Raw genomic sequence first — 14,561 nt, 5'->3', positions numbered from 1 at the left:
ATTTGAACATATGAAAATAATGTGAATATCAGTTTCTTAGTTTAATTTTTATCAACATTTTCTTCTATCCATAAACTCTTAACAGTTTATGATAACAATCTTGATGTGAAAACATACACAAAATGGTTTTATAAGTTCATTTCAATTTGATTTTATTTCAAATATTGGTTAAATATCAAAAGTATGCATTTCTACTTTTACACAAATATCTGGTAAACCAAGGTATTTCATGGTCTTAGCCTGATTCTGCTTCAAATATTCCTTTCAGAGTTGCATATTATCCACGTTCAAGTGTATCTCATGTTTTCCCCAAGTGTAATTAGCAACATTCTACTCAGGTGCTTTCAAAGAAAAAAGTAAACAAAACAAAAGCAGAAACAAAACCCTAGAAATGTGTTACATTTTAATGTTTGAAATAGTCAACTGAGTCATTATAAATTCTGCTCAAAGGAGAAAGCTTCAACAGTCAGTTAAAAAGAACAGAGAACAGCTTTGATTACCTCAATTGACCCACTGGAGCACTGACAGGTCTGTTTCTCTTGGATGCTGATATAAAAAAAGAATTGTTTTTACTGTTTGATTTGTAGCTATCTGGGTCTGATATTTCATCATGGCTATGATCTGATGCTGTTTGATGTGTGGAGCAATCTTGAAGACCTGACCCTTCTGATGCTGCCGCTGAATGTAAAAGTCTGTTGGGGCCAAACTGAGGCTGCAAATAATCTTCAGTAGGTTTAATAACTGCTTTTGCCTGGGATGACATAAACTCTCTGAAAGAAACAATGCAGGGAAGAATACAGTGAATTGATGTGTAATCACTTATTAACAGCTACCACATAATAACTAGTTGTGTGCTATGTGCTAGACAAAACATTACACACTTAGACAGTATTTTGCTTAAGCCTTACAATATCCCTGGGAGGTGGGTACTATTTTTATCCCCACTTTACAGATTTAAAAAGTTGTGGCTCAGAGAGGCTAATTAACTTGCCTGTGCTCACATAATCAGTAGTTGACTTGGTGGGAAACTGAACGCAAGATGTCCTAAAATAAAACCCACATTCATAACCATTAAATTTAATCACTTAATGAAACTAAAGAAGAAAAATTGTATAATGCTTGAAGTAATGTTAAGTAACATTTTAAAATTCTTACATTGATTTATTAAACACTAGCACTCTGTTAAGTATTAGTAAATATAAAAATTAAAGAGACGTGGCTCCTACCCTCAAGAAACTTGCAAACTATACCCTAATAAAGAGAGAATGTATGTTAAATAAACTGCTTAGAACGCTGGGTGTATATTAACCTTAAGTGCAAAAAGAATTCCTTGAAGGCAAACTTTTGTGCATTGTAATAAAGTTGGTAAAGTCTTTACAGCAGACCTGGGATTAGGTGATAACTCATCCTGGTTTGCTCAGGACTGTCCTGCCTTTGGCACTAAAAGCCACAACTCTCAAAAATTCCCTTAGTCTCAGACAAATTGGGACAGTTGATTACCCTACCTGGTATTTAAGCTGAAAGAGTAGTATTTAGATGAACTAAGTACTTGAACAGGGGGCCACATGACCTGGGATGATATGTAAATCTATGCAAATACCAAGTCAGAAAGATGGAAAATGTAGAAGTGCTGGCATGATAAAATGAAACAAGCTTAAACATATTTGAGAATATTGAGCTGTTGGGTAGAGGATCAGCCATAGAGGATAGTTAGTTTCCATGTATTACTGTAATTGGGGCTATTTTTATACCAACCATACCTGCCTCTTTCCAATTTGCTAGTTCCTCAATAGTCCTTATTAAGTAATATAATATAACCTCCCCATCCACACAATTACAAAACAACACATGCTTAGTGTGGAAAGCTTGGCACGAACAACCCCTACTCCAAATTTTTCTCATCCACAAATTTCATTAAAATCACAATTATTTCATCTGGCCTTTTTTTATGTCCACAAGGGTGTACAATGGTTTATTATTTCCTCTGAGAGAATGGAAAGTAGTTATGTGCCACAGGGTAAATGGTTGCATGTGGATGAGAGTTGACACAGCGGGTCAATGGAGCTCAAACACTGGGATCCAAGCAGTTGTATTTTGTTGTTGTTGTCATCACATGTTTCTATCCCCGTCTGCCCTGGACTGTGCATAGCACTGAGGAGAGAAATGGCCTTCCCTACATTCTGAGGATCCACCCAGGTTTATAACTGTGGCAAACAGCATCTTGAATGGATCATTGGACTTTAGCTCTGGCTGAGGTGGGACCTCCCTGCAAACTACCTGAGGTACTCAGATATTGATGGCAGTGGGGAGTGGTGGCATGTGGCAGCAGTCATGTCACAGTGGTGGTGTTTCTGCAGCAACAGCAACAGAGCTGCAAATGGTCACCAAGCTCTTCAACCTGCAAATCTCATAACCAGCTCCCAGTGCCCATACACAGTTACTTGGAAAGCAAATTCTCAGGTAAAGAAAGAAAAGGAATTCTCTACTAAATGCAGAATGAGGTGTCTTTCTTTTTTAATGAATGCATTTTGTTTACTGTCAAATATTTTTACAAATATACTAATGATTTTATGTAATAATCCATTATTCTACCACCACAATGCAAAAAGGTTATTAATTTTTCCATATTCCAAAGCTTCAACCACATCATACCTTTATTTTAATACTTTGCCTTTTCTACTTAACACTGTTTTACAACCATTTTTCAGATTGCTATATAGTCTTTACAGATTTTACTGGAATGTAATATTTTTGTCAAGCATATTTTGCTTTTTTTCCAACTGAGTCGTTTAAGGGTTATCTATTATTTTTGTCTGCTGGCATATCTTTCCCCTGTATTATGGTAACAGCACTTGCATCCTTTTGAGAAACTATCCATCCCTACCCCTCCCAACTCCACATGATTCTGGTAGGGTTAGGAAAATAAATTATATGAGATTTACCTGGTAAATGGTAAAAAGAATTAAACTATATGGTTCTATCATATATGTATTTATTACTTACTTTTCTCTAATAATTTATATGTAAAAGGGGAGAAAGGGTAGTTTTTCATGTTAAAAAGTCACTACTGTTTCACCATCTTCAGTCTTGAGCTTTTTTTTTTTTTTTTGGTGGTGTTTGGTCTTCGTTGCTGCGCGTGGGCTTTTTCTAGTTGGGGCGAGCAGAGACTACTCTTCGTTGCAGTGCGCGGGCTTCTCATCGTGGTGGCTTCTCTTGTTCCGGAGCACAGGTTCTAGGAGTGCAGGCTTCAGTAGTTGTGGCTCGCGGGCTCTAGAACGCAGGTTCAATAGTTGTGGTGCACAGGCTTAGTTGCTCCGCGGCATGTGGGATTTCCCCAGACCGGGGATCGAACCCATGTCCCCTGCATTGGCAGGCACATTCTTAACCACTGCGCCACCAGGGAAGTCCCTAGTCTTCAGCTTTGATTTATTTTATCAACACTGAAGACAGGTGTGCACTAGTTCTTACACACTATGGAACTGTTCTTTCTTATAACAACTGATGTGTTTCCTAGTCACTGTGTGCGTGAGAGGATGATCACAGAACTTGGCAAAGCTAACTTGTGCCACATGGGAATTAAATTCACACACATGGTTTGTTAAATTAATGCTGGAAATGAGGGTGTTAGGATCATTCAGTTTGCAAGGAATAAACAGGCATTTGGGTTTCAAGTGATAGAGCTTATAACAGGATACACAGAAAGTTAAGAAAGGAGATAAAACCACTCTAGTAGAGCACAAAGAGAATTAGAAGACCATTTATTGCTCTCCAGGATATACTAGTGACTTAAGAACAACTCTAGACCGTTTTTTGACTTAATAACCTCATCTCTCCTTCTGTGTCTATCTGCTTCCTCTTTGTACATCTTATTGCCTAACCTATCTCTGTTCTCCTCCTCTTTCCTCATGGCTTCTGCTAACTTCCTCTATGTATCTCCCCATTTCTATTCCACATGACTTTCTGCAGACTCTTTCTGTATGATACATTCAATTCCCCCAAAAGTTTAATTTCATCACTACCCAATATAGGCCACCCCTGTTGGATAGAACTCTCAAGCTGGACAACTTCATAAGCCACTGGCAAACGTGTGGATGGGAAAGTACCCATCAGTGGCCAAAAAAACTATGGATAGGACAGCAGGATAATAAGGTACAGAGGAGTTAGAGTAAGATGGGTCTCAGATGCCTCCCAAAAAAGGAAAATGTAATTGGCAGGGAACTTGCATGGCCTATACTGAGATAAGCAGAGATACTATAAATTTAATTGATTGAAAAAGTCCTCACTAAACATATCACACAATTTAAATTACTACCAGATGTGTTTAATGATCTGTTTTCCAGGCAAGTTTATTTTATATTAAAAAGATTAAATGTTAAAAAAAAAAACACTACTCAAAGGCTGTTTTGATACTTCTGGTTATTTTAATTTTAGCCATTCACTTATTTTTTTTTAAACATCTTTATTAGAGTACAATTGCTTTACAATAGTGTGTCAGTTTCTGCTTTATAACAAAGTGAATCAGTTATACATATACATATACATATGTCCCCATATCTCTTCCCTCTTGCATCTCCCTCCTTCCCACCCTCACTATCCCACCCCTCTAGGAGGTCACAAAGCACCGAGCTGATCTCTCTGTGCTATGCGGCTGCTTCCCACTAGCTATCTATTTTACGTTTGGTAGTGTATATAAGTCCATGCCACTCTCTCACTTTGTCCCAGTTTACCCTTCCCCCTTCCCTTATCCTCAAGTCCATTCTCTAGTAGGTCTGCATCTTTATTCCCGTCTGGTCCCTAGGTTCTTCTGACCATTTTCTTTTTTTTTTTAGATTCCATATATATGTGTTAGCATATGGTATTTGTTTTTCTCTTTCTGACTTACTTCACTATGTATGACAGTCTCTAGGTCCATGCACCTCACTACAGATCATTCAGTTTCATTCCTTTTTATGGCTGAGTAATACTCCATTGTATATATGTGCTACATCTTCTTTATCCATTCATTTGTCGATGGACACTTAGGTTGCTTCCATGTCCTGGCTATTGTAAATAGAGCTGTAATGAACATTGTGGTACATGACTCTTTTTGAATTATGGTTTTCTCAGGGTATATGCCCAGTAGTTGGATTGCTGGTAGTTCCAATTGTATGGTAGTTCTATTTTTAGTTTTTTAAGGAACCTCCATACTGTTCTCCATAGTGGCTGTATCAATTTACATTCCCACCAACAGTGCAAGAGGGTTCCCTTTTCTCCACACCTTCTCCAGCATTTTTTGTTTGTAGATTTTTTGATGATGGCCATTCTGACTGGTGTGAGGTGATACCTCATTGTAGTTTTGATTTGCATTTCTCTAATGATTAATGATGTTGAGCATTCTTTCATGTGTTTGTTGGCAATCTGTATATCTTCTTTGGAGAAATGTCTATTTAGGTCTTCTGCCCATTTTTGGATTGGGTTGTTTGTTTTTTTGATATTGAGCTGCATGAGCTGCTTGTATGTTTTGGAGATTAATCCTTTGTCAGTTGCTTCATTTGCAAATATTTTCTCCCATTCTGAGGGTTGTCTTTTTGTCTTGCTTATGGTTTCCTTTGCTGTGCAAAAGCTTTTAAGTTTCATTAGGTCCCATTTGTTTATTTTTGTTTTTATTTCCATTTCTCTAGGAGGTGGGTCAAAAAGGATCTTGCTGTGATTTATGTCATAGAGTGTTCTGCCTATGTTTTCCTCTGATGGTGTCTGGCCTTACATTTAGGTCTTTAATCCATTTTGAATTTATTTTTGTGTATGGTGTTAGGGAGTGTTCTAATTTCATTCTTTTACATGTAGCTGTCCAGTTTTCCCAGCACCACTTATTGAAGAGGCTCTATTTTCTCCATTGCATATTCTTGCCTCCTTTATCAAAGATAAGGTCAAAGATAAGATATGTGTGTGGTTTTATCTCTGGGCTTTCTATCTTGTTCCATTGATCTATATTTCTGTTTTTGTGCCAGTACTATACTGTTTTGATTACTGTAGCTTTGTAGTATAGTCTGAAGTCAGGGAGCCTGATTCCTCCAGCTCCGTTTTTCTTTCTCAAGATTGCTTTGGCTATTCGGGGTCTTTTGTGTTTCCATACAAATTGTGAAATTTTTTGTTCTAGTTCTGTGAAAAATGCCAGTGGTAGTTTGATAGGGTAGCCATTCACTTCTAATTGTAGAGAAATCGAGAATGTAATATTGTGATTTTAAGCCCAGTCTCTGGACCATCTGGCACAGTAGTTTGTTGTCGATGTTGGCACAAAGGGATATGGGTTACAAGATAGGATTGTCCTCCTTGATGCCAACCTTTAGAGTGAGCAAATAGCTGCCAGCATGATTATCCCACCATCCTAATACAGGACTTTTTTTTTTTTTTTTGGCTGCATTGGGTCTTTGTTGCTGCACACAGGCTTTCTCTAGTTGCAGTGAGCGGGGGCTACTCTTCATTTCAGTGCGTGGGCTTCTCATTGCAGTGGCTTCTCTTGTTGAGGAGCACAGGCTCTAGGTGTGTGGGCTTCAGTAGTTGTGGCACACAGGCTCAGTAGTTGTGGCACACAGGCTTAACTGCCCCGTGGCATGTGGGATCTTCCCAGACCAGGGCTCGAACTCGTGTCCCCTGCATTGGCAGGCGGATTCTTAACCACTGCGCCACCAGGTAAGTCCCCATAACACAGGACTTTATTCCCCCTTCAAAATCCTCCCCATTTATTTCTGAGTCCCTAAGGTAGTGCACTATAAATTCCTAAAATTGCCTCCTAAGTCCCTATAAAAATCTGTTGGTGAGAGTCATAGCTGTTTTGTCTTACTACCTCACTGCTGCCACTGGCCATCACAAGAGCAATGAGATCCACATGGAGGTGCTGCCTTGTAGTATTCCCCAAGATTCCAGTGCTTGGAATGCCAGAACAGTTCAGTACAGAGGTGGGAAGAAGATACACCTCTCTAACTCTATTTTATACTAAGTCACCTGGACACTGAAGCAGGTGAAGTTGTAGGCAGAGTCCCAGAAAGTCTTCATTGAAGAGTTTCATCAGCCCTTTTAGTCCTTACCCACTCAGTTACAGGGACACTAACCCAGTCCACAGGCTAGATAAGGAATAAATAGTATATCATACCCTTCATAATGACAATAATAGTAACAATACTAACAGTTAATGACTACAAAGCACTTATTGTGACAGTCACTGTTCTAAGCATTTTACTTATATTTACTTTTAATCCTTACAACAGTCCTATATTATATTCTTCCTTTTACAGATGAGTAAACTGAGGGATTACAGAACTTGCCAAAGGTCACACAGCAGGCAGGTGTCAGAGACAGGATTCAAATCCAAGTAGTCTGGCTCCACAATATCTATACTTAACTATCGTCCTATAATATTATTCCCATTAACCCTAAAATTTCCTTGTTTTCCATTAGTTAGAAAATTGAAGTTCCTATTCAAAAAAGTTCAGGAAAACAGATGGATACTACAATGGAACTGAAACTTAAAATACAGGAGAGTAATGGGGAGGTGGGCAAGGAGGTAGCTCTACATTAGCAGCAGTGAACCAGTAGTGCTCTTGAGCCAATAAAGCTCTAATATCTAGATGGTATTTAAGTCATCACAATTGTAGTCTCCCTATTTCTCTTTCTTTCTCTTGTTTCTCCTCCCCTTTTTATTTTAAAAGACCCTTTTCGCCCCCTCTGCAAAAAACTCTTAAAAATCCCATGACATTCAGATTTATTAAAGTGAATTTCCCTCCTCCTCCAGATTTATATACATCTTTACATAGTTATCCTCCTTTCAAAGACAGTTTTTGCCTTTTGAGAATTTAGCTTGTTTACATTTAATATATATTCACAAGGTTATCTCCTTCACCAAGACAGTCTTTGTCCTTTGAGAATTTACCTTCATGCTTATGCTTTGCTTTCTGTTTTTCTTGTTTTCTGTTCCTTTTCATTCTTTTCTTATTTTCTCTTGGATTAAATAATACTTTAAAAAATTGTTACATTTTCCCCTTCTATTAGGTTGTATGCCCCACTTTGTTTAACCTTATTTTTAGTGGAAACATTAGATATTACAATATAAACCCTTGTCTTATTAAAGTTTAACATAAATGACTAACATTACTTTCAGACAATGCAAGAATCTTAGACCATATCATATCCATTTATTGCTGTTTCCTCTGGCTGGTGAGCAATACTTTTTTATTCCATTTTTCATGGATAGGTGCATCTATCTTTCACAGCTCCTGGTTTTATGCAAGGAGCTCAGCTCCAAAATTCTGCTTGCATGGGTCTGAGGCTTTGCACCCTGTCCTCTCTGTGTTTCTTAAGAATTTCTAATTACATAAATTTTATATTATAATTTCTTTTAAGATCTACATTTTGTTACAGCTGTCTTTTATAAAATTTGATAAGTTGTATGGCAGTTTTCTTGGACTTTGTTTTTCCCAACCAGAAAATTCTTAACCAGGAATTCCATGTGGATTTCTAAACCAACTGTTTTAGGAAATGATCTTTTATCCAAAAAATAACCTCACTTTGTCTTCAGTTACTCTTGAGGCTTTCTACCACATTCTAGAACCTGGGCTAATTTTATAACACAGATCTTCTTTTTAAGCTTTCTATGTCCATCTTATTATCTTGTCCTGAAGTCTATGATAAGTCTCTACTGTGAATCTTTCATTATATATGTAATTCACATATACACAGATTTCAAGAAGTTCCCTCTTCAGTAAGACTTCTATGCTACCTTCTTGTATAAAAATGTACTTCCTTCCTGTACATTCACATCTTCCCTGGTAGGTTTGATAAGTGAAATCACTATATGATATTGATCCCTTCCTACCATCTAAAATGCTAGACCCTCAATTTCCGTCAAATATTCCAATCATCGTTGTATTACTTACTCTTCTACCACTGGTAAAAATCATTTTTACCACTGGTAAAAAGCATCCTTTTCTAGCCTGAAATCTAAAAGCCAAATCACACTAAATCTAAATCACACTACTTTAGAAATACATCTTCTTAAGAAATATTTCTTATCTCTCTACCTATATTAGTTTTCTATTGCTGTGCAACAAATTACCACAAACTTAGTGGCTTAAAACAACACCTATTTATTAAAGCACAGTTTCCGTGGGTCAGAAGTCTGGGCAAAGTTTAGCAGGAACCTCTGCTCGGGATCTCATAAGGCTGAAATCAAGGTGTCAGCTGGGGCTGCAGTCTCTCTCATCTGATGCTCAGGGTCTTCTTCCAAGCTCATTCAGTTTTTGCCAGAATTTAGTTCCTTATAGCTAAAGAACTCAAAGTTACTATCATCTTCTTTGAAGCCAGGGGAACTCACCTTTCTGACTTTCTGTCTCTGATCTCCAAACTCTCATTTAAAGAGTAGATCTGATTAGGTCAAGCCCACCCAGGATAATCTCCCATTTGATTAACTCAAAGACAACTGATTATATGCCTTAACTACATCTGCAAAAATCTCCTTTGCCATATAATGTAACCTAATCATGGGAGTGACATCCTATCATATTCACAATCCCACCCACACTCAAGAGGAGGGAATTATACCAGGCATATATACCAGGGGGTGGAAATCTTGGGGACCAGATTAGATTTCTGCCTACCACACTAGCTATACAATTATGCAGTCTTGACTATCCATTTTTTACACCAAATTTAGATCCAGATATTTTATTTTCTGGAAAATTCAAATGCAACTACTTAAGATTATATTTTGTCATCATTAAATACTGAGACTATTTTAAAGAATGTACCACAGTTTCTGATGGCAAATCCAAAGAGGAACTCAAGAAAGTGCTTTGAGAAGTGGCATTGTTATTAGAATAAATTACTACTTCCTAAAGTAAATATTTTCGGGGGGGGGGGGGTATTCATTTGGATGTAAATGTTCTGGTATATTTCTTTTAAAAAGCATCAGCTACATCATTTCTGAGTTAGTTTATTGTCAGTTATTAGAAATAGATTATTTCTTTTAGCAACTGAATAATTCTTTAGAAATTAGGTCATAAAAAAGAACAAAGAACAAATGTGGTTATGTGTGTCTACACTACAAACATATACAAACTATGTAAATATTTAAGAATTTTATGTGTGTTTAGAGAAATATGAAGTAAAACATGTCAAAACTTAACCTTAAAGCAGTATGGATAAAAAACTATTGGTCAATTAAAAACTACAAAATTTTAGGTTATTGAATCTTTTAAACAATTTCTACGTATGATACAATGGATATGATAAATCACAGAATTACAAAGCTGGAAGGTACATTAAGAGATTAACTAAGCTTTTATCCTTTTCTGAAACAGTACTATACCTCATCTACATATAGGCTTTCTATTATAATCAAAAAGATTATCAGGGACAGATCTTAAACACTGTGGAAGTGACAACCCCCTTAATATCTCAGGCTAATATCTAATTATGCTTTACTCTCTGTGGTTTCCATTAAATCTAATTTACAATTTTTGTTTCACAAAGCAACAACTAAGTAAAGGTGTGAGGTCTAAAAGTATAAAATTATGCCCAGGGAGGAGTATAGAAAAAGCAGATAAATAGACCATGACAAGATTTAAAGGTATGATTCTAGTTTTGACAAGAGCAATTTTTCTTCTCATTTCTTCTGTTTTAATAGCATTAGTGAATCTTAGTGGCTTTTTATAGCAACTTGAGGAAAACTCCTAATAAAGTCATACTTGCCACTCTCTTACTCAAGGACTTCTACCAGGTGGTGCCGTCATTGCGCCCCTGTAATATCCCTCAGCTATAACTGCACCACACTGCCTTCCACAGTTCTTACATGTATGCCTTTGTGTCAATGGTGTTCACTCAGCTGATCTATACCCATTACTGTACACCTTTCAATCAGTAAGTATTTAATAAATATTAATCTGAACTCAGTGCTTACACTTTCTAAAACCCCTTCCATAATACAATAATTGTCTAGTGGAAGAGAGAAATGTTATACACATTGTCATGAATATAAATTTACAATTACTGACTATGATTAGTACTGTGAAGGAAAAGTCTTGGCTATCATGAGGGTCATCATGAGTTCAGAGGTTAGGGACATAGAGAAAATCTCTACAAAACGGTTCAAGCTGGCAAGACACATGCGAGGAGTTAACCCCACGAGATCCTAGTCACTCCTTATTCCAAATCATTCCCCCAGGTCCTGTGCAAGAACTGATGTATTGTTTTGCATATTGATATGTTTGCTTTGTGATTTATTATGTGATTTCAGATGATTTCATATCCCACTCTGCAATGGTAAGATCCTTGTTTTATCTCTTTTCACTGCGATACTCAACTAGCGACTAATACGCAGGAATTGTTCTTTGATAATTACGACATTGTGCAAAGGTGTGTCACAAAAATGCCATTGATAAGAAACATACACAGTTTAAGTAGTAAAATATAATAAAGCCAAAGCTAAGAGTTATGTCATGTAACGTTGAATATTTATCTAAGAGTCATTCCCCCCTTTAGATAAAAAGCCTAAGTTATGTTTGAATATTCACCCTCTTATGCCCATGGAAGGCATCCCCTGATCAGTTCCAGTGGGTAAATACTCAATGGTCTAACACCAATGATGCTAGTTCCATTTCCCTTGCCTTGTGCTGGTCAATTAAGTAATTTTGGCCAATGAGAAATGAGGAGAGGTCTTTTGGAGAAAGGTTTTTTTGCACTAATAAGAAAGAGATAGAAATGATCAAATATGTCTTCTTTAGTTGGATATTGTTGAGTGAACATGTGATGAGCCTTGCAAGTAGGAGGAGTCAAACCTAATGATCTAGCCAATATTCTGAGGATGGCAGAGCGCAAGATACAAAGAGCCAGGCTATTTGATAACCCAGCAGAACCACTGAATTTAACCCTAGAATTGCCCTGCCTCTGAAGTTCCTGTTACATGAGACAGTGGACTGTTCACTTTTAAAGTCACTTTCAGTTGTGTTTCCTGTTACTCTCTGCTAATAGTAGCCTAACTTATACAATTAGATTTCTAATTACATTTGCTTTACTTTTAATTTTATTCAAAATCTTTACTAGTTTTGAATTAATTTTATGATGGGCTAAAATATAAACTATTTTTTAAAAATTTGACTTTTACTTAATCAGGAACACGTCACCAGAAATTTCAGCATAAGCATACAATGACATGGAGGCTTTTTCCCCTGTTTTTTGAAACACAAAGCATCCTTGGTGAGTTTAGATTTCTATGGCAGAAATCTGCACGTGGCTAATAATTCTATTCATAAGTAGGAAGTGTGGCTACTTTGACAGATCATGGCTCAATAACAAGCATGCAGGTCTAAGTTATCACACAGTTTGGATGTGAATTCAACATCAGGATAATGACAGTTGCCAAGGATTTGTGCTTGCTGTCGCTTCATACCAGTGTTGTCTGTCAAAATGTCTCTTTTTCTTATACAGAAGCCATAGAATTTTTATGGATAGCAATTACTTACAATATACAATGAAGTACATCAAATCTAACAACCACTCTTTAGCCCCTCATTATTTGGTAGTCTCTTTGTTAAATGTAGTCAACCATTTTCATCTAAATTATTTATTTATACTGTATATTTGACAAGCATATATTTCTCGCTTTATATTCTCATGGCATTTAAACCTTCCTGAAGAGTTATGGGTTTTTTTAATATTGTCATTTGTAAAACTTGTCTTTATCCTATTACCATTTTAATGGTAATTAAACTCTCTAATTGGAATAAATACAAATAAGAAAATGTTAACATGAAGGAAAATGACCCTAAGTACATTCAATAATAAATCACCAGCTTAAAATACTGGATAGCAGATAAAAGAAATAACCCCACATACGTTTGGTGCATGGAAACTTGTATAAAATCTGCAGTACACAAAGCACAAAGATTTCACTAATCGTCATCCTACCTTTTCCCCAATTTGATGAAAGAAATAACCTCTAAAGATATAAATAACTTTCTACAATTGCTAGATAAAGTGTGATTTAAACATCATGGAAAGTGAATAATAAAGTGGTAATAATATATGTGAACAATTTCCCCCAAATTTTATTCTGAACACCAGAAGAAAATGTAATTCTAGTTTGACCTAGAAATATTGGTAAAGATACCTTGATTGCAGAGCAATTTTCAGTTATTTTATAACACATAATAAGTCCAACTTTTATTTGTAACTCAACCAATGAATAATAACTAATGTATTTGTTCAAATTACACATATAATCTAAAGGAGATATTCAATGTCTGTTAAATTGAACTTGCTCGCTTTTGTAGAAGGAAATCTAAACAAGAAGAACAATTTATAAAATCTGTAAAGGACCCATCTGAGTGTAGGATCAGAGCATAAATCATCCCACCCAAAGGAAAAAAAGGATACTACTTCTGCTTGTGCAAAAGTGCAAAGGAATAAAAATAAAGTACATCTTAAATCTAAAGCCAGGGGAGGTTATAGATATTGTATAAGTATTTTCCAGAGGAAATTTAAAATTTCAAAAAGAAGCGATATAGTCTTTTAACATTTTTAAAGTAAATAATATATTAATGTTTGGATCTGTAGAGTTTTTTTTAAGGCTTGAAGGAAAAATCTGAGAAAAAGTTATGAATTAGGAAAAGCATAATTTGTTGGTCAATGGAGGTTGGAAACAGTGAAAGCATTGTCTTGCCTCATTAACCACTGGGCAGTGTTCCCCTCACTGCGTTCTGCTGCTCATCCCATGGTGGGAACTGACGGCTCAGCTTTGGAATGATGAGATTACTAAACTTAAACTGTCCCTAGAAAAGGCGATATAACCAAATGTTTATATTTCAAAAATAGTCTAAGACTGATTCCAATTCAGAATAGCCAAGAAGATAACTAAAATGACATAAAAAAGTGAATGAATAGATTAGGCACTGTTAGTCTCCTTGAAAGCAAGATTTGTCTGTGAAAAAGCAACCCAGATAATCTATAAGAAGAAGTTGTTGGCAATTCACTTTTAAAACTGATTTAAGTCCTAATGTAATGTACTAAAAATAATTTGTCCCCTCAGGGAACTAAAAGAGTTGTTATTACACTCAGCTGCAAGCAGGATTAAAAAAAGCACTATAACATTCTATTAAGAATACATACAGGGGGCTTCCCTGGTGGCGCAGTGGTTGAGAATCTGCCTGCCAATGCAGGGGGCACGGGTTCGAGCCCTGGTCTGGGAAGATCCCACATGCCGCGGAGCAACTAGGCCCGTGAGCCACAACTACTGAGCCTGCGCGTCTGGAGCCTGTGCTCCACAACAAGAGAGGCCAGGAGAGTGAGAGGCCTGCGAACTGCAATGAAGAGTGGCCCCCACGTGCCGCAATTACAGAAAGCCCTCGCACAGAAACGAAGACCCAACACAGCCAAAAATTAAAAAAAATAAAAAAAAAAGAATACATACAGCTGATTCACTTTGTTGTACAGCAGAAATTAACACAACATTGTAAAGCAATTATACTCCAATAAAGATGTAAAAAAAAAAAAAGGAAAGAAAAGAAAAGAAAATTATGAGGGACTTTCCTGGT

General features: G+C 36.5%; 1 protein-coding gene across 1 annotated transcript in view; it reads right to left on the bottom strand.

Annotated features, from left to right (window-relative positions):
- DCDC1 (doublecortin domain containing 1) overlaps positions 1-14,561 on the bottom strand; it is a 481,625-nt gene that overhangs the window by 434,840 nt on the left and 32,224 nt on the right. The window contains 1 exon segment of the mRNA XM_057552454.1: positions 501-770. Within this exon segment, the coding sequence (XP_057408437.1) occupies positions 501-770 (270 nt within the window).

The sequence above is a fragment of the Balaenoptera acutorostrata genome, chromosome 9 (assembly GCF_949987535.1).
Source record: "Balaenoptera acutorostrata chromosome 9, mBalAcu1.1, whole genome shotgun sequence".
In the NCBI taxonomy this organism is placed as follows: domain Eukaryota; kingdom Metazoa; phylum Chordata; class Mammalia; order Artiodactyla; family Balaenopteridae; genus Balaenoptera; species Balaenoptera acutorostrata.
This window is presented reverse-complemented; position numbering and strand designations above follow the sequence as displayed.